This window comes from Sturnira hondurensis, unplaced genomic scaffold (assembly GCF_014824575.4).
Source record: "Sturnira hondurensis isolate 20B ecotype Veracruz unplaced genomic scaffold, ASM1482457v3 Scaffold0017436, whole genome shotgun sequence".
Taxonomy (NCBI): domain Eukaryota; kingdom Metazoa; phylum Chordata; class Mammalia; order Chiroptera; family Phyllostomidae; genus Sturnira; species Sturnira hondurensis.
In genome coordinates this window covers 7,655,239-7,681,568 of record NW_028090067.1, presented here as the reverse complement: position 1 = coordinate 7,681,568, position 26,330 = coordinate 7,655,239, and the positions used below count along the sequence as shown (strand labels likewise).

At 42.1% G+C, this 26,330-nt stretch overlaps 1 protein-coding gene across 4 annotated transcripts in view; it reads right to left on the bottom strand.

The window, feature by feature from the left end:
• The window catches only part of NR1H4 (nuclear receptor subfamily 1 group H member 4), a 54,395-nt gene extending 30,451 nt beyond the window's left edge, over nt 1-23,944 (bottom strand). For 2 of the 4 annotated variants that reach the window (XM_037067896.1, XM_037067897.1), the window contains exons 1-3: nt 23,850-23,944; nt 23,077-23,211; nt 2,695-3,060 (exon numbers count right to left, since the gene is read on the bottom strand). In XM_037067896.1, coding sequence (XP_036923791.1) covers nt 2,695-3,060; nt 23,077-23,155 — 445 coding nt within the window. In that variant the 5' untranslated portion in view covers nt 23,156-23,211; nt 23,850-23,944. Of the gene's footprint in view, nt 1-2,694; nt 3,061-12,679; nt 13,149-23,076; nt 23,212-23,849 lie in introns of those variants that run through there. The other 2 variants (XM_037067894.1, XM_037067895.1) reach the window with 2 other exon arrangements.
• Nucleotides 23,945-26,330: the final 2,386 nt, after the last annotated feature.

Sequence of the window (26,330 nt, the reverse complement as noted above, 5' to 3'; positions counted from 1 at the left end):
AGCAGGAAACATGACTTGGTTCAACTTTGTGCATTTACAGTCGACATTTCTATCTATTGAATTTTCCTTCTGATGACTGGAGAGCAGCATCTCCCCTCTTCCACCTTTGATAATTTCACAGTCACAATACACAACCAAGCTGCTCAGCCAGATAAGTCAACTCAGGCACCTTTTAGATAGGATTTACATCAGTAGTCCTCAAACTTTAGTGAGGAGGATTTGTTAAACCACAGATTCTTGGACCCCATTCCCAGAAATTCTGATTCCACAGGTCTAGGGAAAGGCCCTCAAATTTGCATTTCCCACATCTTCCTAAGTGATGCTGAACTGATACTTCTGGACCGGGGACCACACTGAGTAGCACTGGTCTACACAGTCAAGGTGGGAAGGCTTTGAGTAATGAGTCAACATCAAATGGGGTAAGTGGTGCCAAACAAATGATAATGGGCTAAGACCATGAACTTTGCACATATGGAATCTGTTTTTATATTTTTACTTTATGGATGTCTTTAAAAATTAGTACCAGTATTCTCTGGATCATCTCTATGGTTATTTTTAGAGAGAGGAAGGGAAAGAGGGCAAGGAACACTGATTGGTTGTTGTACTTATTTATACATGTTGTACTTATTTATGCATTCATTGGTTGATCCTTATAGGTGCCTTGACTGGAACTGAACCTGTAAACCTGGCATATCAGGACAACCAACTGAGCCACCTGGCCAGGGCCCACTCACTTTCTGACTGGAGCTACTACAAAGCTCTTTTTCTTTTATGTAGGTTGGCAACTGATTTCTCAAACCTATGTGTAGAATTTTGTTTTTAATTTACTTTTTAAAAGATTTTATTTATTTATCTTTAGAGGGGAAGGGAAGGAGAGAAATATCAATGTATGGTTGCCTCTCATGAGTCCCCTGCTGGGAACTGGCCTACAACCCAGGCATGTGCCCTGACTGGGAATCGAACCACGATCCTCTGGTTCACAGGCCCGTGCTCAATCCACTGAGCTATACAAGCCAGGGCTTGTTTTTTATTTTAATCCAACTTTCAGGCTGGTCATTTTGAAACTTTCATTTTTTCTAACCCATTAGTGATTCCTCCTTGCTTTCTTTCATCTCTCCCTCTTTTTCATTTCAGCTGATTTTGTTTCTTTTTTCCACCTCTACTGAGCTATAATTGGCATACAACATTGTGTAAATTGAGAGTTACAACATGATTTGTTACACTTACATGTTGCAAAATGACAACCACCGCAGCCTTTACTGACACCCCCGCTGGGCCACACCCCCACTGCGTCTTTTCTTCTTTTGTGAGAGCATTTAAGATCTATTCTCTCAGCAACTTTCAACTCTTTTTTTTTAACTGTCACAAAAGCAGCTTTCCATCTCCAAAACTCTACTTACTCAAGAAAAATAAATGCTACCACATATGGGAATGGGGTGGTGTAATATTACTTTTTATCATTTGGGGGTATGAAAAACATAAGTAGATAAAAGAGTTTGAATATATTTTTACAAAGTAGAGCTATTATATACTAAGCACCAGCAATGAACGTGATTTTTACATGTCATTCAAACAATATTCATCCCATACTCACTATACAGCAGGCACTGTGCTGGGCACAAAGGGGTGTAGCAGAGCTGAAAACATGACCAACGCCTTCCAAGAATTTACAAGTTCTTTTCACCTATACAAACTTGGCTCTCCACAAAGAGAATAAGGATAGTCTGAAGGCCATAAATGAGATCTTTTAAATTTTCTTTATAGATCCGTTTTAATTTTTAAATGTAGGACACAAACACCACTTTATGTTTTAAAAATTTAATGACATCGCATCAAGTTTTTAAGAGGTGACTAATGTTTTTTTTTACACAATCTGATCATCTGAACTTTCAAAGGTTTGAAATGTCCTTGAGCCATTCTTATGTGACTGTTTATTTGCACGGCAATCATGGCCATCTGGGAACCTGAATTTGGCACACCATTCACAGATTCGCTCAAGGGCATTTCTTATTCAGCTTTCAATGTCATAGAAACTAGCAGAGTACCTAAAACAAGGTAGGCATTCCATAAATATTTGTCGAATGAAGAAATACAAAGATAAACAGGTTAACCTACTAGTCTACTCTGTTCTTTCCTCTGAAATTTTATGAACTTATTGCCTTGTCCCTCTTGGGATAGTAATCACATGAGATTTTAAATTGAGTTGTTTTCACATTTCACGTGTTATATTTCATTCATTCTAAATGGAGAGAAATTTCCCTGACCTCCTCACCTGCAAAGCATCTCACAGATGGTTCCTGCTAAGTGAAATACCTGTGGAAATAAGCTATTATTACTTCCTTCTTTCTTAATTTAAAAAAACTGAAGTTCAAGTGTCTCTTAAAAAAAACCAACAAAAACAAACAAAATCCACAATCATAAATTTCTTAGCTAAGTGTAAGGTTGTAAATAGGAAAAAAGTTACTCGTATCTAAGCAAAATATTCTAACAGGCTTTTCCCAGAGATCTAAGTCATTGAAGCAAAGGTGAGGAGATAGGAAGAGGTAGGAAAACCTGGGAAATTATCTGGGAAAAGGGGAGGATCCAGTCGGAGGGATTTTGACAACCGACATAGTGGATCCAGTCGGAGGGATTTTGACAACCGACATAGTAACACCTTAACGAGGAGAACACTGCCAAGCGAAAGATGCTTACCTTTGCACCCCTCACAGGTCAGGGCATTGTAGTGGTATCCAGATGCTCTGTCCCCACAAACGACACACAGCTCGTCTCCTTTTATTCTCCCTGCTGATGTGCCCATTCGGGCCTTCTTTGTGACAGGGATCTCTACTATCCCAGTCTCTCCCTGGTAGAGAGCCTCAGCTGGCGTTGGCTTGAGTTCGTATATTCCAGGAGAGTACCATTCTTCAGGCTGCTGGGGGTAGAAACCCAGGTTGGGATAATAGGATGATGAGGAAATCTGTGGTTGAACTTGGGGAAACTGAATATTGTTGTATTGTGAGTACGATTCCACTTCTAGATTCTGTCCCAGGGGGCCCGCAGTTGGTTCTGTGAGAACACCTGGACAGAGTGATGATAAAACTGGAATGAACATTATCATTCTATACATTAGGCAGTTTAGCATGCAGTATGTTTAAGAGTGTGGGCTCTGACAAGAGACTGAAATGTTTAACTACATAAAAATTAACAACTTTTTTTACACCAAAAAGTTTGCACAAAGAATTAAATGACTAAATGATAAGCTCAGAAAAATATCTACAACATAAAGACAGACCAAATAGTTATAGCATTAATATGTAAAGAGTTCTCGCAAACCAGTAAGAAAACACTCAATATAGAAAACTGAAAACAAATACAAACATTTTAAAAACAAAAAGACTGTTAAAAAAACATTCAAAATGGAGAATATTTAATGTCCTATGGAAAAATGATGAAAGACATGGTCTGTTTTTAGAAATAAAAAACAAGTGTGTTAAAAAGATATAAAAATGTGTACATCCTTGCCAATAATTAAATTTAAATTGAAACAACAATAGGAAACATCACAATTTTCACCCTTAAACATATAAAGGTTAAAAAAGTTTGACAAACAACACACACTCCGGAAAGCAAAGCTCTTGGAGGGCAATTTGTCACCCACTTTCAGCATTTACAATTCAAACACTCTGAAGCCAACAATCTTCAGCTTGAAAACTGCTTTCAAAGATATACTTGCAACTGAATGAAAAAAATGTTTGTGCAAAGTGTTCATTTGCAGCAACATTTGTAAGAACCATAAGTTGAAAGTGATTTAAATATCCATCAATAGGAGTCCAGTTAATTATATTATACCCATACAATGAAATACTATGTAAATGTGAAGCAATATGTGTACTGAAATGGAAAGGTTTCTATAATATGGTGCTTTTTGAAAAAAAATAAGCGATAAACTAATGTGTATATTTTCGAGAATGTTAAAAAACACCCTGTGCACATGAGGGAATCCTTGGCACAGGGCAGAGGGAAGAGGGTGATGGCGACCGTGGGACGTGAGGTCTCTGCACTGTTCTCCGGGGTGGGAGACGGCACCACACAAAAAACGTCGTGCCTGAAATTTGCCCACCTGGGTTCAAGTCCCAGCTTTATTTTATTACCTATTATCTGTGTATGTGGACCGTTTACTTAACATCTTTAAGTCCCTGTTTTCTCTTCACAAAACAAGATTTAATACCTGCCTCATTAGATTGATGTAAGGATTCAATGAGGTAATGCATCCAAAATGTAAGTACTTTGCTAAATGTGCAGACACATAAAGTACCAGCTGAATTATAGCTGCCACCCAAATTGTGATAGTCATTATTCCCCCTGCCATTATGAAATGAGACCCTTATCTAGAAAACCTCTAGGTAATACAAAACCATCACGTTGTGAAAATGCTTCCGTTTCCTAGAAACATAAGCTGTGGCTCTTTAGAAAATAGCACTGTTTAAATTATACAAAACACTAAAAAATTTCACAGACGTAAATTAGATATGGGAGAGTGTACAAATGTGTCTGATTCTTCAAAGCATAATCAGGCAACCCTAAACCAAAATTCCATCTCCACCTCGAAGAACAACGCGACTGAGCAGATTCACCAAGTGCCGACAACCCGTTTTCACAGCAGCGGGCGTGGGAGGGAAACACCTCTATCGAGGATGGCTGCAGATTGAGAAAATACAGATCCAAAGCTCCTCATCTGAAACTAAGTCACCTGTGGTTTCAAATTCAGCGTTGCTTGATTGTAGAACAGAATACAGTATTATTTCTCCCAGCACAGGCTGGGGAAGAACCCAGCACCAAATAGCAATACTGTCCACAATGCAATGTATGAACGCTCACAGTAAAAGGAATAAACGAGGGCCGTGAATGCCCTCACACTCATTTAGGTCAGGTTGTGCCACTGAAGAAGTTTGCACTACACTTTGGAAAAAAACACTTAGTTTTTGGAGTTTTAGGAATTTGGAATTGTCGATTAGGGATTGTGAATCTATGCATTGATACATGGGGAATGCTCTTCACAATGCCTGCAAGATGGTCGTTACTATTATTATTATTACTACTGTTACTTTTGGAAAACTTTTTCTTCCTAGTGCCAGGCACTTGTATATTTTCACATGCTTCTCACAAAATCCTATGAGGTAATTAACATTATTGCTGCGCTCACAAACATGTAGCCTGTGGCACAGAGAACTTTGGCAACTGTACTCAGGTAGGTACCTCAGTAGCTGAGCTTTGAACTCTGAAGTCCGACTTCAAAGCCCATGCGCAGAACTGTTCCTCCCCAGGACAACTTCAGATGTGCAATGCTTTAGAGCTCGATAGAAAAGCCTTTCTCTTCCTCTCTGAGTTCCTCAGTCTCTTCACTGCTCTGCTTGCAGATAACCTCTCGCTAGATCTGTAAGGCTCTGTGATCCTACCCTTTCTTTTCCAGCCATTCCTTAAATGTTCCTTGCTGATTCCCAACTCAGGAACTTTCCCATGAGCTGCTTCCTGAGCCTGGGGCTGCCCGAAATACATCCGTCCCCTCTGAGGGCTTCGTCTCACTAGTATTCACTTACCTCTCAATTTCCCTTTAAGTACAGTTCCTCTCAGAAGCTTTCCCTGAGTCTGAGTCCCTGCGAGTCCTGGCTCTGAGACTAGTTATACGGCACTCAGCTTCCCTGCCTGGGCCAACCTTTGCTCACCTGTAAAGACACCATGCTGGATAATCTTACAGTTCTTCTTTATACCTAACATATCTGTAAGAGTATGACTAACGGGCCATGGGCATTAGAATTCAGAGCTTTTTGACAATGGCAAAGTAGAGTATATGCATATTTAATGTTTGTTAAAAAGAATGCTTTCTCCATTGACCCAGGAAGTGACTGGCACAGCACCAAGCGCACAGTATCTGTGTAGACATCGACTTCTCTCATGCTCAACTTGTTCATATAAAACCAGCATTGAGTCAGAACATCGAACAAGCAAGAAGATTGGTCTAAAGACCACAACATGGAAGAACGTAAATATATGGAATTATGGCAGGAAAAAAGGAAAGATAAAATCCTGACTTATTTAATAATTACATGACTAAAATTTCCGCATTGAATAGGATCCCAAAGACCTTGGCATTAAAAAGTTTCATGTGAACTTACAGTCAGATTTTGTCCTCCAAACCATCTTACCCCTAATCTACTCCACATCTCCACCCCAAGCCCGGTTTCTTCCGCCCACACTTCCAGGAAGGGGAAGCAACTTGCCTGAGGCCAATCAATTAGTGACAGAATCTGGATTCGTAGAAACCAAGGAAATGTGTATGTTTTTCTCCTCTCATGACAATTCCAAGATCTCCGAGCATCGTTTCAACAAAACAAAACTCTTTGTAATCAAGAGACAGCATGGAGTCCCAACTCATCAGACCCCGGTATCAATATCATTTCAACCTCTGGAATCGTCTCAGTTACAATGGGAGGTTTTCCCACTTCTATTACACGAAACAACAACACGTGGTAAGAATAGGAGATTGGCACACATGAATAATGCCTGTATCCCCAAAGCACACGTATGGAATACTCCGAGTACTTCATTGTCCCCACCAAGTCTCTACAGAGTAGAGACGACAAATATACAGGCAACTTACAACAAAGTAACCCCACCACAGCCAGCATATTTCAAAATGGGATACTGGAGGACTTCCGCCAAGATGGAGGCATAGGTGGAAACACTGTGCCTTCTCCCACAACCAAGTTTGAATACAACAAAGGTTTAGTAAACAAAGACACAACCAAAGAACAGAAAACTGAACTATAAGGAAGTCCCACAACAACGAACCGTTTAACGGGGACGGGTAAGAGGACCGGAGCCAGCAGCAGAGCAGGGTCGAGCAGGAAGGATCCCCCGACCCAGGCGACCCAGGCCATCCAGGTGCGCAGGCAGCCGGGGTAGCATCGCGGACCCAGTGAGGGTGCGGGGCAGGCTGAGTGGGGTCACACATTCCAGCGCAGATAAACCAGCAGAGGTGTGAGCAGTGAGACGGACCCCCGCAGGCTCCAGCAGCAAACCGCGCAGGCCCCAGCAGCGAACCCAGTGAGGATGCAGGGCAGGCTGACCACGCGGTACATTTGCGCGCGCAGATAAACCAGCAAAGGAGTGAGCAGTGAGACGGACCGCCCAGCCCCGGCAGTGGGCGGAGGCAAAGGGAACCGCAATTGATTTCCGTTGACGCCGCCCCCACGTACAGCATCACAACCCAGCGACTGAATGGCCCCGCCGTGGTGAACACCTAGGGTTCCACTCCTCATACGTAACGGCACTAATAGTCCAAAAGATGGCGCAAGAAGGACTCAAAGCCCCAGAGCCGATAACACTAAGCAACCAAGAAATAGCGAACCTCTCAGATGCACAGTTCAAAACACTGGTCATCAGGATGCTCACAGAACTGGTTGGTTATAGTCACAAATTAGAGGAACATATGAAGGCTAAACTAATTGAAATGAAGGGAAATGCACAGGAAATCAATAGTGATGGAAAGGAAACTGGGACTCAAATTAAGGGAGTGGACCAGAAGGAAGAATGAAACATCCAACCAGAAAAGAAGGAAGAAATGAGAATTCAAAAAAAATGAGGACAGGCTTAGGAACCTCCAGGACATCTTTTCTTCTTCTTCTTCTCTTTTTTTAAAATATATATTTTATTGATTATACCATTACAGTTGTTCTATTCCCCGCCTTCATTCCCCTCCACCCGCACACTCCCTCCCCCACCATTCTCCCCCCCTTAGTTTATAACCATGTGTCTCAAGTTCTTTAGATTCTATATTTCCCCCACTATTCCCACCCTCCCCCTATCTATTTTCTACCTACCATCTATGCTATTTTCTGTGCCTTCTCCCCCCTTCTCCCCCTCCCACCCCCCTGTTTCTAACCCTCCATGTGTTCTTCATTTCTATGGTTCCACTCCTAATCTAGCTGTCCTCTTAGTTTGCTTCTGTTTTAGGTGTGGTTGTTAATAGCTGTGTGTTTGCTGTCCTTTCACTCTTCATATTTTTCATCTTCTTTTTCTTATATAAGTCCCTTTAGCATTTCATATAATAAGGTCTTGGTGATGATGAACTCCTTGAACTTGACCTTATCTGAGAAGCACTTTATCTGTCCTTCCATTCTAAATGAAAGTTTTGCTGGATAAAGCAATCTTGGATGTAGGTCTTTGGATTTCATGACTTGGAATACTTCTTTCCAGCCCCTTCTTGCCTGTAAGGTCTCTTTTGAGAAATCCGCTGACAGTCTGATGGGTACTCCTTTGTAGGTGACTGTCCCCTTATCCCTTGATGCTTCTAGGATTCTCTCCTTCATTTTGGTCTTGGCTACTGTAATTCTGATGTGCCTTGGTGTGTTCCTTCTTGGGTCCAATGTTCTAGTGAACACTTTAGGGCTTTGATCCTGCTACGGAACAGGCATGAACAGCCCAAAAGATGGTGCAAGAAGAACTCAAAGTCCCAGAGCCAGTAACTCTAAGTGACTGAGAAATTGCCAGCCTCTCAGAAGCACAATTCAAGACACTATTTATCAGGATGCTCACAGAACTGGTAGATTATAGTCACAAATTAGAGGAACATAGTCACAAATTAGAGGAACATATGAAGGCTAAACTAATTGAAATGAAGGGAGATGCACAGGAAACCAATAGTGATGGAAAGAAAACTGGGACTCAAATCAATGGAATGGACCAGAAGGAAGAACAAAACATCCCACCAGAAAGGAATGAAGAAACGAGAATTCAAAAAAATGAGGAGAGGCTTAGGAACCTCCAGGACATCTTTCAATGTTCCAACATCCGGATTATAGGGGTACCAGAAGGGGAAAAGAAACAGCCACGAGTGGAAAATGTATTTGAACAAATAATAAAGGAGAACTTCCCCAGTCTGGCAAAGGAAATAGACTTCCAGGAAATCCAGGAAGCTCAGAGAGTCCCAAAGAAGTTGGACCCAAGGAGGAACACACCACAGCACATCATCATTATATTAGCCAAGATTAAAATGAAGGAGAGAATCCTAGAAGCAGCAAGAGAGAAGGGGACAGTCACCTACAAAGGAGTTCCCATCAGACTGTCAGCGGATTTCTCAAAAGAGACCTTACAGACAAGAAGGGGCTGGAGAGAAGTATTCCAAGTCATGAAATCCAAAGACCTACATCCAAGATTGCTTTATCCAGCAAAGCTTTCATTTAGAATGGAAGGACAGATAAAGTGCTTCTCAGATAAGGTCAAATTCAAGGAGTTCATCATCACCAAGCCCTTATTATATGAAATGCTAAAGGGACTTATATAAGAAAAAGAAGATAAAAAATATGAACAGTGAAAGGACAGCAAACTCACAGTTATCAACAACCACACCTAAAACAAAAGCAAACTAAGAGGACAGCTAGATTAGGAGTGGAACCATAGACATGAAGAATACATGGAGGGTTAGAAATGGGAGTGGGAGGAGGAGAAGGGGGGAGAAGTTACAGAAAATAGCATAGACAATAGATAGAAAATAGATGGGGGAGGGCAAGAATAGTATGGGAAATACAGAATCTAATGAACTTGAGACACGTGGTCATAAACTAAAGGGGGGAATGGTGGGGGAGGGGGTGTGCAGGGTGGAGGAGAATGAAGGGGGGAATAGAACAACAACTGTAATGGTATAATCAATAAAATATATTTTTTAAAAAGCTAAGAGGATATTATCAACAAATTCATGACAAAAAATTTGAAAATCTGGATGTTTTAAAAAAATGGGATACTGGAACAAATTCCACTGTGAACTGACTATGAGACCTTGAACTACTGCCAAACATTTTTGTCTTGATTTCTTCCATAAAATGGGGCTATTAACAATACCCAGCCCTGCTGTCTCAGAAGGCAGTTCTGACTGTAAAACAGTCCTTGAGAAAAAGTTTTGACAAGCTAAGTGCCATAAAAAGACATGTTTGATTCCTGAAGAAACTAGCAAAACTCCGACTCTAATGATAGTTAATTGATAAGCAATAATTGTTACTATCTATCAGTCTGTTTTGATGACATAAATGATAGGGTACTTGTTCACTTATGTACATGTATTGAACACTTACCATTTGCCAGATGCTAGGCGCTGGGGATAAAGCAATGAATAAGACAGGTAGACAACAGACACACTCCTGTGGGTGTATGTGTGTGCACATGCCGCAAGGGGGGGTGTCCCAGACTGGGATAAAACCAAAGAAACAAACACAGAAGTTTCTGATACAGCAGAAGCAGAGGCAGGTCAAGTTTAGAGTACACTTTCTGAAACGGTAAATTTATTTCTACTTGAATAATTTAAAGAGAGAGAGAGATATATGTGTAAGTTTTAATTTGTGAGTGGTTTTTTTTTTGGAATCAGATAATCAAGTGATTGGAAAATCTGGATTCTTTATTACAGGAAATTCTACATGAATAAGAGTATGAGAGTTGAGGAAAGAGTTTTTAAAGAGGAACACTTGAATAGATTTCAGGGGAGTCTGAGACCCCCTGCAGAGGAAAACAAATTCTGGGCAGAGAGACTGCAGCATTTAATAGTTTCTCCAGAGGAGTACCATCTAAGGGAACTTTCTGAGATGATGGAAGGGCTCTATGCCTATCAACACATTAGCCACCAACCATATGGAATAGTGACCATTTGAGACATGGCTAGCAATAATGAAGAAATGAATTTTTCATTTAATTCTAAATAATTAAAATGAAGTAGCTACATGTGGCTAATGATACTACAATAGTGCAGCTCTGAGGAGTTCGTGGTGAGAACCACTGTGCCCTGCAGGGAAGAACAGGGTTCATGTAATAGCAATGACACTTCCCCGGGGCCTCACAGCTCTGGAGCCAGTAGCGGGTCCAGGTTTTACCCAGGTTTCCTTTCTGGCACTGAGCTGACCACAATAAACACAGCATGGGTGTTTGCTAAAATGTCTCATGAATGGGAAAACTGCCTTCTCTGCCTCATTTACTTCCTAATTCATGGATTCTTAACTATAGGATATGGCTTCATTTGTGGAGTTGTTTGCTTTTCCTGGTGCCAGGGTGTCGGTGGCCACCTCCTCTGCGAGGTCTGTCTGAACTCCCCTGGGTAGAACTGATCTCTCCAACCCTCTGTGCACACCTCTATTACAGTGCTTGGAAGCGAGTTACAATCATTTTTGTTTGTTTATAGGCTTATCTTCCATGCTGAACTGGAAGTAAAATGATGTACTGGTTATGAGGGTCCTACCTCATGGACAGCTCTGAATGCCATTCATCCACAATTTATGAACTTGCTAAATGTATGAACTTGCTAAAGACATTGAGCTTCTTTAACCTTCTGTCCTCTACAAAGCTGGAATAATATAGTGGTCAAATGAGAGGTTTTAGTGAAGACTTAGGCAGACAAAGAACATAAACTGCACAGTGTCTGACACAGCATTAATGTTCAATACATTTTTGTCATTGTTGTGGCTAGTCTGGGGACTTTCTGGAGTATCACATCATAACATATTCCCTTTTTTAGTCCTGTCACCTTACACAAAGCCTGACACAGTGTAAAAGTTTAATAAATGTTAAATGGAAGTAATAGGAAATTTACTTCCCTAGCCTTTCAACTAATTTCCATTTCTAAATAGTCAGGCACTTTTTTAAAATTTAATCCTTATTGTATTTTTTCCATTACCATTTCGGCCCCTTAACCCCCGCCCCCCAGCAAGCACCACACTGCGTTTCACATCCACCAGTCACTTTTAAACATCCCATTTAAACAAACTAGTATGCGGCCAAGTCTGCGGTAACGATATGTTCGATATTGAAATTATTGTAAAAATGGTTAGAGTTCCTCTTTTAGCTGGAAATATAAAAGGTAAGATGCTATTCTGAGAAGAATATTAAAACAGACAAAATACTGTCTTCATTCTAACCCTACATTTTAATTATAATCCATGTTTTGCTTCAGAAAAAATAAATAACTTAGGCCTAAAGCTGAACCCTTTGCTTATTTGATTTTCCATGGACTATTAGGAGAAATAGCCTGTGAAAGTAGTTCAGAAAATAAGTGTTCCTCAATCTCTCTTTATTTTTCTCCCCACAACCCACAGTTTGAAATAGACCTTCTGTCTCTATCCCTGGACACACTTATACGCAAGTCACTGGAACGAGATTTCTGTCAAGCAGCACGTCCCTCTGCTCCCGGAGTTGCACGCTGAGATTTCTGTCCCCTCTCCTCTCCTCTTTACGTCTATTCCACTCCAGTTTGCCATGCTGGTGACAAGCCACAAAACAGATTTCACCAACCTCTGGCAACTGAGACTTGCCATTTTTAAAGCACTGCATCAAATAATATACTTTACAATGTTATTTCAAGGGTCTATGAGCATTCAGGTTAGAACTGCCTAGTGTTTCACTTCAAACAATGGTGCTAATTTTACATAATATCTAATGAAGAATTTTAGGAAAAACCTACTCAGATTTAATCTCAGGCAAATACCTACCTGGAGGCCTATAAAAATCACCCCACGCCCACTTCTCACCCCAGTCTTTTGGTTCTGACCAAGCCACCTTTGATAGAGATCTGTTACCGTCATCCCACCTCAAACCCAAGTCCCCCCTTTCCACAGGCCAGGTGCAAAAGCCCAACCCAGAGCAGCTGGGAGCAGCGTCCTACCTTTAGCAGGCTTCACGCCCATCATCTCCATGATAACTCCTGACGGTGTGCGGCTGTGGAAAGGACTAATTTGAACGGGATTTTCTAACTCCTGAAACTGCATTACCATTCTTACCTTATTCCCAGCAACTGAAAATGAGACTAGAGAAGGAGTGACAGAGGCCAGAGGTTGTGTGGCTTACTGATTAACTTCATTACCGAGCAGAATATTTGTAAATGTTTATGAGAAAGGTCCTCGATGCCAAATTGCCTAGTAAGCTGGAAACCAGTCTCTTAGATTAACATTTTGGGGTAACGCTTTCCACTTTAAGAAATTTCACAGGGTATATTTCTGTTCTGTTGTTCTAAACGTGGATTTGGGGAATCAAGTGCCATGCTCCAGGTCTTAAAATTTGTTCCTATTGAAAGGCCATGGAACGGCACAGTTCTGTAACAACAGGAAGCATGAAAGCATAAGGCTTCACAGTGTGATCTGGGTTTATATCCAGTGTTATGGTGGAACTGTGCTCCCCACAAATTAATACGTTGAAGTTCTAACCCCAGGACCCCAGCAGGTGACCTTATTTGGAGACAGGGTCTTTATAGCGGTAATCAAATTAAGATGAGGTCATTAGGTTGGTTCCTAGTCCCGTAGGATTGGGGTCCTTATACTAACAGAAGTTTGGACCAGGGAAAGACACACCAGAAAAAGACAGTGAGAACAGACACAGAGATGAAAACAGTCGTAAGTCAGTGCGTCCGAGGCTCTCCAAGGCCAGGAACAGATTTTCCCCTCACAGCCCTCAGAAGGAACCAACCCTGCCAGCACCTGCCGTTTGGACTTCTTGCCACCAGTATGATGAAACAATGCATTTCTGTTGTTTAAGCCACCCAGTAAGTGGGATTTCACTACAGTAGCTTCTATTTTATCCACACCTGAGGACACACTACTGATTTTAGAGAGAGGGAAGAAGGAAGGGAGAGAGGGAGAGAAGCATCGACGTGAGAGAGGAACCTCAACAGACTGCCTCTCATCTGCACCCTGACTGGGGACTGAACCCACAACCTAAACACACACGTCCTGGCCAGCCATGGAACCCACGACCCTTCAGTGTGCAGGATGCTGCCCCAACCAGCTGTGGCGAGGGCCGCAGCAGCTTCAACAAATTAATACATTCAAGCTCACCTGGCATTCACTAGCTCTGTGGACCGTGCACAAATTCCTGAACCGTTTTCTGCCTCAATTTCCTGATAATCAGACAATCCCATAGAATTATTATGAAAATTAAATAATACTTATAAAATTCTCAGTACAGCCCTGGCTGGTGTAGCTCAGTGGATTGAGCGCAGGCCTGTGAATCACACGATCAAGGTTCGATTCCCAGTCAGGGCACATGCCTGGGTTGCAGGCCAGTCCCCAGCAGGGAACTCACGAGAGGCAACCATACATTGCTATTTCTCTCCTTCTCTCCTTCCCTTCCCCTCTAAAGATAAATAAATAAAATCTTTAAAAAAAATCTCAGTACAGTGGGTGGATACCCATCATTATATTGATGTGGTGATTATTCAGCTTTGGACTCACGTTTTAGGGTAGCTTGCTTACTGAGTAGGAATAATTTCTGAAGCATAACTGGTAGATGTCAAATTTGTGACTGTGGATTATTTTTCAAAGAGGGGGCTTTAGAATAGGACTCAGTAGGCCCAGGGTTGAGCTCAGGCATAATGCAAGCAGATGTACTGTGTAAACTTAGGCCAGTCCCTCGGCCTCTGCAGGCCACATCTGTGCACATCAACAGATGGTAAAACACAGATAATTCCTGCCCTACTCCCCTCATAGACCTGTCGTGAAGATAAAATGACATAATAAATATCAAAGCAGTTTTAAAAGGCAAACGTGACCTATATAAATGTAATAATCATTGCTAAGATGTTTCTACAGCTGTACAAGGTTAGTGTGGTTTCACATGCATTATCTCTCCTGATCCTTATTTGCACCCTTTGAGGAAGCTGTCATTTATGATACCCACTCTCTCTACCCTACCTTACAGACTCAGAAAAGCAACCCAGTGAAGTTCAATGAGCTGCCTGACGTCACCCAGTTATTAAGGGATAAAACTTACACTTTAACTAAGGTCTTCTGACTCAAAACCCTGTGGCTAAAAAACTAAAGCCCACTTGTCCTAATTGCTGAGAAAGAAGAGTAATGGCCCATGGATGTATTTCAACTTGAATTGCTCAACCAAGGGTTACCACTGGCACAGCTGCTCACAATCCTGCTTACTCCTGACCTCATGCTCCTTTCCTCACAATTCAAGCCATCCTTGCCTCGAGAGGACTTGAGGTACGAGAGCCACCCACAGGCTGTGAACTGGGGCAAACTACCTCTGGATTTTCTATTTCAAGAATTCTGTGTTCAGTGTTTCACTGGTCAAACAAATGGGTCTGTCTGCTGCCCTCTGAAACTTCTATACTAAAGAAAAATGAGCAGGATAATTTAGCTAGTCTAAGAAAACTTCATTGCTGAATGAAATCTACTCAAGATGTTCTCATAATTAGACTAATTGGATCTCTTTGTTTCTCTCAGTGATGACCAACTGCCTCATGTTATTTTTTTTCTAAAAATGCACTTTTTTATAGGGGGTGGAAGAGAGTATGGGGGGATGAACAGGGACTTGTCTCAGGATGGGGAACACACAATGCAATATAAAGATGATGTGTTACAGAGTAACTCTGTACTCTGTGTAATTTTGTTAACCAATGTCACCCCAATAAATTCAATTAAAAATAAAAAAATCCAAGTGAATATCATTACTGGAAGGCACCTGTTTTATACCACAACTAGGAATAAATAATTACAAAAGGTTAAAAAAGTGAAAATATGGTACATTTTCCCCCTGCAGTTCTGTAGTGTCTGAAAGAATACCCACTAGCCATATATGGCTATTTAATTTAAATTAAATGAATTAGAACCAAGTTCTCAGTTACACCAGTCTCACTTTAAGTGTTCTGAAGCTACCTGCAGATAGCGGCTGCTGCATTGGCCAAAGGAGGTCTGGAACATGTTCATCACCACAGAACGTTTTACCAAACAGTGCAGTTACAGACGGTACTTGGGAACAATGTGAATGACACACCAGTCAGGGCAAGTGGGGGCACCAGCTATGAAGCTATGAAAAAAGGAAACTCCTGGAGTATATGTGGGCAATGCTGTTCTGAGAACTACCCTTGAGACAGGACTTGGCCAACAGACTTGGAGTGGTGCAACCTTCTCGGGAAGCTTTTCTCTGCGAGGTGAAGAGGAATGCTCTCTTAGCCCGGATCCTTAATCATGCAGTTCTGATTCTTGCCCTGATCCCATTTGGGTTCCCCCATTACTATCCAGAGGCCCTTAAGCAGATTATTTAACACATTTAAATCTCCACTTTCTCACCAGTGGATGGGGACTAGTAATGGTATCTACCTCATAGGAGTGTTGTAAAATGAGTATTAATGGCGAATAGAGTACTTGTGATATGCCAGGCATTCTTCTGAGAACTGTAATAAGTAAAGCAAGTATCCTGAACAAAGTTAACGAATTTGCCTAAAACCACACACTAGTCAATGACAGAGATGGGACTGAATGTGGGAAGTCTGCCTGCTTAAAAATCTAAAATGTACTCAGCATGATGCCTGACACGTAGAAAGTGCTCAAGAATTGGTAGTTATTGGCATTATCACAATTCTTTTTATCACTGTAAAGGTATGAATTTGCAATCTGATTTTATGGTCAACCTTTCTCAGCTCAGTTCTTCCAAGTGCCCCTGAGATTCGTATCTTAGCCTGTAAAGTTAAGAGCCGTGCCCTGGATGGCAGGGGATGCACGCACCAGCTGGCCAGCTTGTCTATCATTCTTTGCCTCGCTACATGCCTTTTACAAGCTATGCATGCCCATTCTTAAAAAGGCATTAATATATTTTATAATAAAGAAATGCTTTTTAGATAATTCTTTTCTTTCACCCATTTCTTAACTTCACTAATAAAAACACCAGATCTAAGATCCCTGGGAGACCAGAAACCAAAGCCGTGGTGAATTAACAAAAATCTCAAAGCCTGCTTAAATTTGTAGAAGAGATGTGGGTAAGAAATATTTAAATTATACTCAAAACTCCATTTTTATGGTATCTTTCCATGTTCTGCAAACTTCCGGCTTCACTTGAGTTAAACTCGGTGAGATGAACAAATGCCTGAACTCAAATGTCAGGAATATTCCACAAAACTGCATCTCAAGACCTTTCATTGTATTTTAAAGCATCCGGCTGACCCTGTAACACTGGGGATATTCTTTTAATTTAAGCAAAAAGACAGGCAAGAACCATATTCCAATAAAAATAAAGCTACCCAGAGAAAACAGGCATAAAACGCTGACAGAAGCATAAAGTGATGAAAAATCACTAAGGAAAATGGAATCTGAGTGAACAGAATTATACAGGACATGCCTCCTGCCATTGGCTGGGCCTCATTTGGAATGAATGGGGCTTTACAAAGACTGTGAGACACAGTGACAGACTAATATAAAAACATGGGTGTCACAGCTGTTGTTAGCAATGCTGTGGTGCCAAAATGAGAACATGTGTTTCTTTCCCAGGAGCACCCACAATGTCACTTTTCATTGGCTCCTTGAAGTCTTTGCACTCAACAGTGTTAAGATAAACAGAACTTCCTCCTTTTAATGAGCAGAGTGGTGTTTGTCATTTCAACAATTTAAATAATAACAACTACATATCAAGAACTAATGATACTGTTTGACGATGCCTTCAAGTTTCCAGAACACTTTCCCATACAGCCGTTCAGTCCTCCCAAAAAGCTGGGAAGGGGATGTCACTATTACCCCTGCTTTGTAGGGGAGAGAAAACTAAAGTTCAGAGAGTCTCAGTCACCTCTGAGACTTTATTTCTCTCAGTTTCACTGCTTATTTCCACTTACATTCAGTGAGCCTCTCCCAGTATCACTGAGCTGAGTGAGCCAGAACCACTGCACTGAGAGCATTTGGTGCAAGACCGTACCGTCTCTTGCTTATTCTGTGCTATTATTAGAATGCTCTTCTACTTAATCTGAAATTCTGTGATTTTTTTCTGAGTTCTTCAACCACCGTTTGCTAAAAGAATACATGGATTTTAATTAACAAGCTACCTCCTGCCCTACTCACTAGGTCAAACCATGAGAAACTGTGGACTTTGTCATTATTACCTTTTATTATGCACTAATTACATAAAGATCATGCCTTTTTCATTCACCAGAGAAGTCTCTCTTAGTCCACTGAATTAATCTTTGACCAAGTATCCTGGCTTGCAGGACATCCCAGAGGGAAGGAGACTTAACTCTCCTAGGTCAGCATGTCCTTCCATCCTGAGGCTTGTGTGTGGATTGAATTACTGATGAGCTAGATTCCCATCTGGACCGGTCAGGGATATGTGGCAGGAGATCAATTAAAGGCCCTCATGAGGTGATTCCAGGCCCATTTTTTTAATTCCACCCTGTCCAAGCTTCTTTCCTTCTCTTCTACAAGGACCAGCCTAAGAAAACAGAACTATAGAGCAAGTCTGCACCCACCCCCAATCCTTGCCTTCCTGTGACTATTCCAATCACTGGGGCGAGGGCAGGGGGTAGTGTAGAATCCCATGACACAGTGTGACAGACCCATCTGGTGTCACATGCTTTTGGCTTAGCTTCCCATTTCACGTGGAGCTTCAGTACATATCACGTTGACAGACTCACCTCGTGTTGACAGCCTGTCATTTTAAGAACATGCCACACATCCCTTTGTTTCCTGTCCCAAACTCCTTTAATGCCTCCAGAGACTGTCTGGCCCTGTTCCAGTGGGATCAGCAAAAGCACAGCCAAGAAGTGCTGGGGAGTTAATGTCCCCAGGGGCTGCCCTCGACCAACTGGAGCCAGAGGTCAGTTAGTAAGTGTCCCTCTCCACAGTCCCTCAGGGGACAGTTCCCCAGGCCACTCTCAGTGGAACAAGCCCCTCTTGCCCATGGCAGTGATCTTCATAATTCACCTCATGGTGGTTGTCCCTCCTCTCTTCTCTCAAAGCCCCAGTCCTTTGCATCTGCCCTCTGAGTACACCTCTCACATGAACTGCCTGCACACAGGTGCTGGCTTTGGCCTCTGCTTTTCAGGGTAACCATTTATGTACAACGGTCATGGAATTCCAAGTCTAATAATCTCCTCTTACAAGTGCTGATTCAGGGACATGCAAGAACCCATTCTCTAGACTCCTTCAACTGCCCTAAATAAAAGTGAGAAGACCCTTCCAAATCCATTCTAGACTTTGGGCCTCTGCATTTGCTATTTCTTCCACCTGGAACATTCTCCTTAGCTTGTCTTTCAGTCTCGGCTCCACTTGACAACTCCCCAGAACCCTTTGTCTGACCACAACATTGAGAGCAGCCCCATTCTTTGGGTTACTATGACATCACCCTGGTTTGTTGTTTTGATAGCTCTTACCACTGCCTGATGCTATCTTGTTTATTTATTTGCATGTTTCCTGAGAGTATCCTCCACTAGGAGCTTGCCTATCTTGTTTCCTGCTTTATTACACCCACCAGTACATAGTCAGCATTCAACATTTAGATGGAAGAAATGACAGCTGTCCACAAACTTCACTTGCCCTTGTTGTAACAACGTGACTACTGATTTTGATCACACAGTTAGACCATTGGAAAAGAGTTTAGCTCTCTGGCTGGTTGAGCCCATGAGTTACCACTTCTGAATTTCTGCTATATTTCAAGACCCAAGAGTGGTAGAAGAGGCACTGTGGGTACTCATCCACGGCCACAGTCTTTTCCCTGGTGCTCTGCGTCCTAAGCTCTGGGTGGAAGGTCCATGGAATCCATCAGTGTCACCAGGGCACAGGAAAAGATGGACAGGAGGAATAAAGAGATAAAAATGCAAGTCTTCACCCCCTAATTTGGCATACCTTAGCTCAAGTATGTAGAATGGAGTGAGACAAGGACCCTGGGGAAAATAGATGTGGGGGAAAAATGCTTATCCCTGGCTCTAGAACTTAATGGGGGAAAGGGAAAGGACCCCCCCGCCATGGTCACACATGGTTCAGATGAGTTTACTAGGAGAGGTGACCAAATGAAGATCTGAAAAAGCTGCTCCAGATCCATGTGGACTTCCGCCAAGATGGAGGCATAGGTGGAAACACTGTGCCTTCTCCCACAACCAAGTTCGAATACAGCAAAGGTTTAGTAAACAAAGACATAGCCAAAGAACAGAAAATTGAACTATACGGAAGTCCAACAACAACGAACCGTTCAACCAGGACCGGTAAGAGGGGCGGAGCCAGCGGCGAACCAGGGTCGGGCAGGAAAGAGTCCCCAACCCAGGCACGCTGGCAGCGCGGACCCAGTCGGGTGCAGGGCAGACTGACCCCCTACACACATTTGCTCACAGTGAGATGGACCGTACAAGCCCCAGAGGACGAACCCAGTGGCGGAGGGCTAACCGCGGTGGCACATTCGTGCACAGTGGGACGGAACGCATGAGCCCCGGTGAAGGTGGCAGCTGTGGTGACAGCGGCGGGAGGCAGCAGACGGGACCGCCTTGGCTCCTCTTTGACCCTGCCCCCACATACAGCGTCACAACCCAGCGACTGAGTGGCCCCACCCTGGTGAACACTTAGGACTCCGCTCCTCAGAGCGGAGTGCTTCGTAAGTGCTTCTCAGATAAGATCAAGTTCAAGGAGTTCATCATCACCAAGACCTTATTATATGAAATGTTAAAGGGACTTAGCAAAGAAAAAGAAGATGAAAAATATGAACAGTGAAAGGACAGCAAACTCACAGTTATCAACAACCACACCTAAAACAAAAGCAAACCAAGAGGACAGCTAGATCAGGAGTGGAACCATAGACATGAAGAACACATGGAGGGTTAGCAACAGGGGAGAAGGGGGAAGAAGGGGGAAGTGGAGGAGAAGGGGGAAGAAGGTATAGAAAATAGCATAGACAGTAGGTAGAAAATAGATGGGGGGAGGGCAAGAATAGTGGGGGAAATACAGAATCTAAAGAACTTGAGACACGTGGTCATAAACTAAGGGGGGGAGAATGGTGGGGGAGGGGGTGTGCCGGGTGGAGGGGAATGAAGGGGGGAATAGAACAACTGTGATGGTATAATCAATAAAATATATATATTTAAAAAATTAAATTAAATTAAAAAAGAAAAAGCTGCTCCAGCCTAGAAGAATAGCTGTGCATTGTGGCTTATGCATCTTGTGCTATCTAGTCTCAGAAACCTTAAATGAAGTGTTAGGAAACCAGATAAGAATGTGGTCCAGCAAAGGAGACCTGAGAGAAAAAGCACACTGGATGCACGAGTCACCGAGGTTCTTCCGTAATCACTTTCTGATGCTTCTCACTTGACAACACCCTCCCCACTGTTTCTCTCCCTACTCACATCTTTTCACCGCATGCCGCTGAGGTCAACCTTCACCCTGATGCCCTTTCTCAGAGATCTTAACATGCAATCATAAAATTTCAGAGCAGAATATGGAGCTTTACAATAATACGGGGGGAAAAAACCTTCAGTGGAATTTTCCTTAGTCTCTGATATGTACCTACAGTCTTAATTATCCTTTGCATTCTGATCGGTAGAGCAAATATTATAAAGATGTGTAGACACTGGTTATGTTAAGGATTTGTAGGATAGGCCAGAAGCAAATGGTCAAGTAGCTGGACATGGAGGTAGGGGTCCTGCCGGCCTAGAATGCACCCACAGGATGAGGAAAAGGCAAATGGAAGAAACAAGATGCACCAAGTATGTCCAAGAACCGGCTTTTCATAAATAATTACTGATGCCTTCAGTCTCTTAGACTCACTGATACGCATCTCGTTTTCCTTAACCTCTTTTCTCCTTCCCTTCTATTATTTATGACTTGATTCTTATTTATCAGGTGCAAACTAGAGTTAATACCATATCATCAGTACCTTTAAATGCTCTTATACTGTTTGGGGGCAGATAGACATATAAACAGGTAACACAAATAATGACCTCCCCTTGGAAGGACCTGATAAACCATTATACACTAAGGTGCTAATGACCCGCACATAGTAACATAAACTATTAATATCTCCCAGGGATGTCTGCAATCAAATAGAGGATTGTGCCTTCAAACTGACTTTTGTGAAATTTCAAGTGTTTGCATTTTCACTATCATTATCTACCACAGTCCATAGATTAATGTAGAATGAATAACGGAGTATTCAAGTGCTCTTTCTTTTTAAAAAAGATTTTATTCAGCCCTACCTGGTATAGGTCAGTGGATTGAGCATGAGCCTGTGAACCAAAGGATCACTGGTTCAATCCCCAATCAGGGCACAAGCCTAGGTTGAGGGCCAGGTACCCAGTAGGGGGCGCATGAGAGGCAACCACACACTGATGTTTCTCTCCCTCTGATTCTCCTTCTCTCCCCTTTTCTCCAAAATTAAATAAATAAAATCTTTGAAAAATACATTTTATTCATTTTTAGAGAAAGGGGAAATGAGGGAGAAAGAGGAGGGAAAGATCGATGTGAGAGAGAAACATCAATTGCTTGTCTCTCACACGCCTCCAGCTGGGGACTGGGCCATAACCCAGGCATGCGCTCTGACTGGGAATTGAACTGGTTACCTTTTTTTTTTTTTGTGGGATGAAGCCCAACCAACTGAGCCACATTGGTCAGGGCCCAGCTCTCCTAACACAGCTACTATGCAAAAGGGAATTATTTTAAGAGTGGCACAAAACTTCCCTATCCCATCCAAACTTTACCTCTGATGAATCTTTCCTGATAATCCCATTTAAAACTATTTATGAGATTTTTTCCATAAATGCATAAAGTGGAGCAATATATTATTTTATGGTACTATCTAGTTACAGATCTACTGGAAACAACTTGGTACAATCTGTCCTCACGCCAGTTTGAATGACTAATCCTGCCACAGTGCCACACATCCCCAAGCACCAGAAGGATAGTAGGTAGAAAACCTATCACACAGCTATAACCGTAAGTAACCTTAGCCTTTAATGGGTATAATATTAAACCATAAGAATCATGATTTCATAATTTAGTACATGCTGCAATAAGATCAGACGCAGCCCTAGAGCAGAAATTTGTTTCTGCTCCCAGTTCTGCTAATTATCTAGCCTTTTGGCCTTGGGCAAGCCTTGCTGTGCTCATCTATAAAATAGAGGGCCATGAGGTTCAATGAATCCAAGGTTCTATCTACCTCTACCCTTGCATTGTACCTAACGTTAACTAAGAACTTAGAAGGAACAACAACATTTTCTGGACTCTTTGTTGCATTCATCATCTAAGTTTTTTTCTCATGCATTTCCAAATTGTGGTTTATTGTATATAGTGATAGATTTAAGTGAGCTTCACAACTTACCAAATAAATGCTCAGAAAGAGAAAGTTCATCCGTGGCAAGTAAGTGAGAGTGTTGGATGAGATTCATTTTTGATCCCATCCAAACTTTTCTATTTGAGAATGCACCTTTGCTATTGTGGTCTTCAAAAAAACACCCTGAAAGGCAAATAAATAAATAGAAGTTTATGGAAGAGGAGGAAGACAGTTAAGAGAGAGGGTGAGAGAGAGTGCAAACTAATTTACAAAATAGTGAATGGCTCCCTTCCGTCATTTGCCAAGGCCTTTCTGCATGTATTTGCTGTCACCATTTATCATTTTTGCACCTAATTTAAACTTATACATGCCCAGGTTGTGTGCTTTTGGAAGAGATACTCTCTAATTTATCTAGAAAAAATCATATATTCTCATTTAAATTTCAACACTTGGGAAATTTGGGCAAAACGTGATGACATTTTGGTTGCCTTTATTTCTCTAACGTACAGGAAAAATAGAAACAAATATAAAGACCTTGAATCGATGATTAAACATCTTAAATTTCATTCTGAAATTGACCAGTTTTTTGCACAGACACGAAAGTAATTTAAGACCCCTTTCTACTGGAATTTTCTGAAGTTGAGTAGGCACTATGTCAGCAAATCAAAAATTCAGAAAACATTTCCCCAAGATCTTTATCTTTGCCTTTCAGGGAAAATTTCAGGGATTTTCATTTTCACTCCCATAGTCTACCTTGGCCATTTATTTATCTAGGGTAAAAAGAAGTTACGATAAACAGAACAAACAATGGTAAACCTCACCAGAATGTCTGAAGTTGCATCCTGAGGAGGCGGACAGAATTAACCCCGGGACCCAAGAGCAGTAGTGTTCACCTTCAGTTGTATCTCCAGGTCGTCCCTCCTTCCTCCTTTTCTTCTTTCCAGTGTGTCTTCTGCCTTCCTGAAGAAGTAATTTGAAAGGTCAAATAATAAAAATATGCACTGTCAGAACCTCCTTTCCAAGGCTGTTTCCCGAGGGTGACTTTCAGACCTATGTATCCTATCCCCACAAGGAAATCACTTTGTTTACAAGTACATAAATATCTATATTTTCTACTCAAGAAGAGAATACAGGGGGGTTTTACTGGATTAATATTTACTACGTCAGAACTGTCCTACCATTCACGTCTCCCTTTCTCCCTCACTCAGCGAAATGACCCAGTTCCAGCAGAGGTGGGCAGCAGATGCGGCTGCTGGGAGACAGTCCACCAAACCGCGCTTGCCGCATCCATTCACTGACTCACGCTTTCAAAATNTGTTTCAAGAGGGTGACTTTCAGACCTTTGTATCCTATCCCCACAAGGAAATCACTTTGTTTACAAGTATATAAATATCTGTATTTTCTACTCAAGAAGAGAATACAGGGGGGTTTTACTGGATTAATATTTACTACGTCAGAACTGTCCTACCATTCACGTCTCCCTTTCTCCCTCACTCAGCGAAATGACCCAGTTCCAGCAGAGGTGGGCAGCAGATGCGGCTGCTGGGAGACAGTCCACCAAACCGCGCTTGCCGCATCCATTCACTGACTCACGCTTTCAAAATGCATGTGTTGAGGACTTACTCAGCACTAAGCCCTGTGCTGGATCTTTGGAAATAAAAAGATGACAGGGAAAAAGCACCCACGATCTATGATATCAAGCTTAATGAGGAATGGAGACATTAGGAAATAATCACACAAATACAGACAATTACACGGTGTTCTCAAAGATGTTGAGGAAGGTGAAGATTAGGGTGCTCTAACAGGGAGGTCAGGTGTGAAAAGGAGTCGAGATAAGGAAGCGGCTGAGGGAGGCTGTGGTTTGAAGGGCAGTTTTCATTTTACTTTTGATTTTCTTCAACTATCCTTTACATTCAAAATTATTCTGCATCTGTTTCGGTGGTGTAGCACAGGGACATTTACTTGGACAATCACATTACACTCCACAGATTGTCGCTCCTGATATTTCCAGTACCCGCTGGCACCACCCAGTTATTATAATATTATTGACTCTATTCTCTATGCTGTACTTTAGATTCCCATGACTATTTTGGAACTACACATTTTACTTCTCGATCCCTTCATCATTTTCAGCCAGCCCCCCAACACCCCTCCCCTCTGGCAGCCGTCAGTCTGTTCTCTGTTTGAGTCTGTGTCTGTTTTGTTTGTCCACTGATATTGAGGAACCCATATTTTTAATAACAACATTGAACCCCTATTAAACAATGATAAGATCTACCCTACCTGTAGACATTTCATTATGATGGGCAGTACTCTACAGGGCACAAGTGAACTGATGAGAACACGCCAGACGGGCTGAAGCACTTAGAAACGGAGAGAATCTCCCGTGAGAGGATACAAACCGTGTCCACTGTGGGAGTGCAGACATATTCGTGTCCGTGTGGTGAACCCATGGCACGGCGCGGTCCTACCAAAGTCTGCTGCCCAGCAAGCCAAAGGACTTAACCATTCTAAAGTCGGAGGGAGCCAGGAAGTATGACCTTCACCCCAGAGCAAAGCCATTGGAGTCATCAAAGGAATGTGTAATTCTCAAAGTAGCAGCATTTGACCAACCTGAACTAGATTCAGGAGGTTTTCTTGCCACACTGGTGTGAAAAGGGAGGAAGCTAAAAATAAAAATGCAGCTTGGGCACATCAAAGTATAAGAAAGACCTTTCTAACAGAACACAGTAAGTAGGAGAGAGAGCTCATCTCAACTCCAGCCTCACTGTCCAACAACTCCATCACACGTCACAGTGGAACTTTGACCCCAACAGGACTCAGGGCCACTCTGGGGCAATTGTGAAATAGCCCCAGATTTCACAGATTGTGGCTGCTGAGGTGTCATCGTAACCCATGAGACTGTCCAGCAGAGGAGCTGTGACCACTGGTTGGGTCCTGCTCTCTCCAATGCGCACAAAAAAAGAGGAATAAGTGGCCAGAGCAGACTGGATTATGAACAAACATGAGGAGACCCCGAAGCACTCCAAAAATATTTGCAGGGAGGAAGACTCTGGTAGGGAATTGAAAGTCCTAAAGAATAAGCCAATAAAAGTTGTTACTAATGGGCCCTCATTCATTCTCACAAGCTGTTTGAGGACTCGGGAAATTCAAGTTTTAATGTGTGTCGTGAATTGTTATGTGTGTATTCGATGTGTATATATTTTTTATTTTAAATACACTGTATTGGTTATACTGTTACAGTTGTCCCATTTCTCCCCTTTGTGCCTATCCACTTAGTACCCCCTTTCCTCCAGCATTCT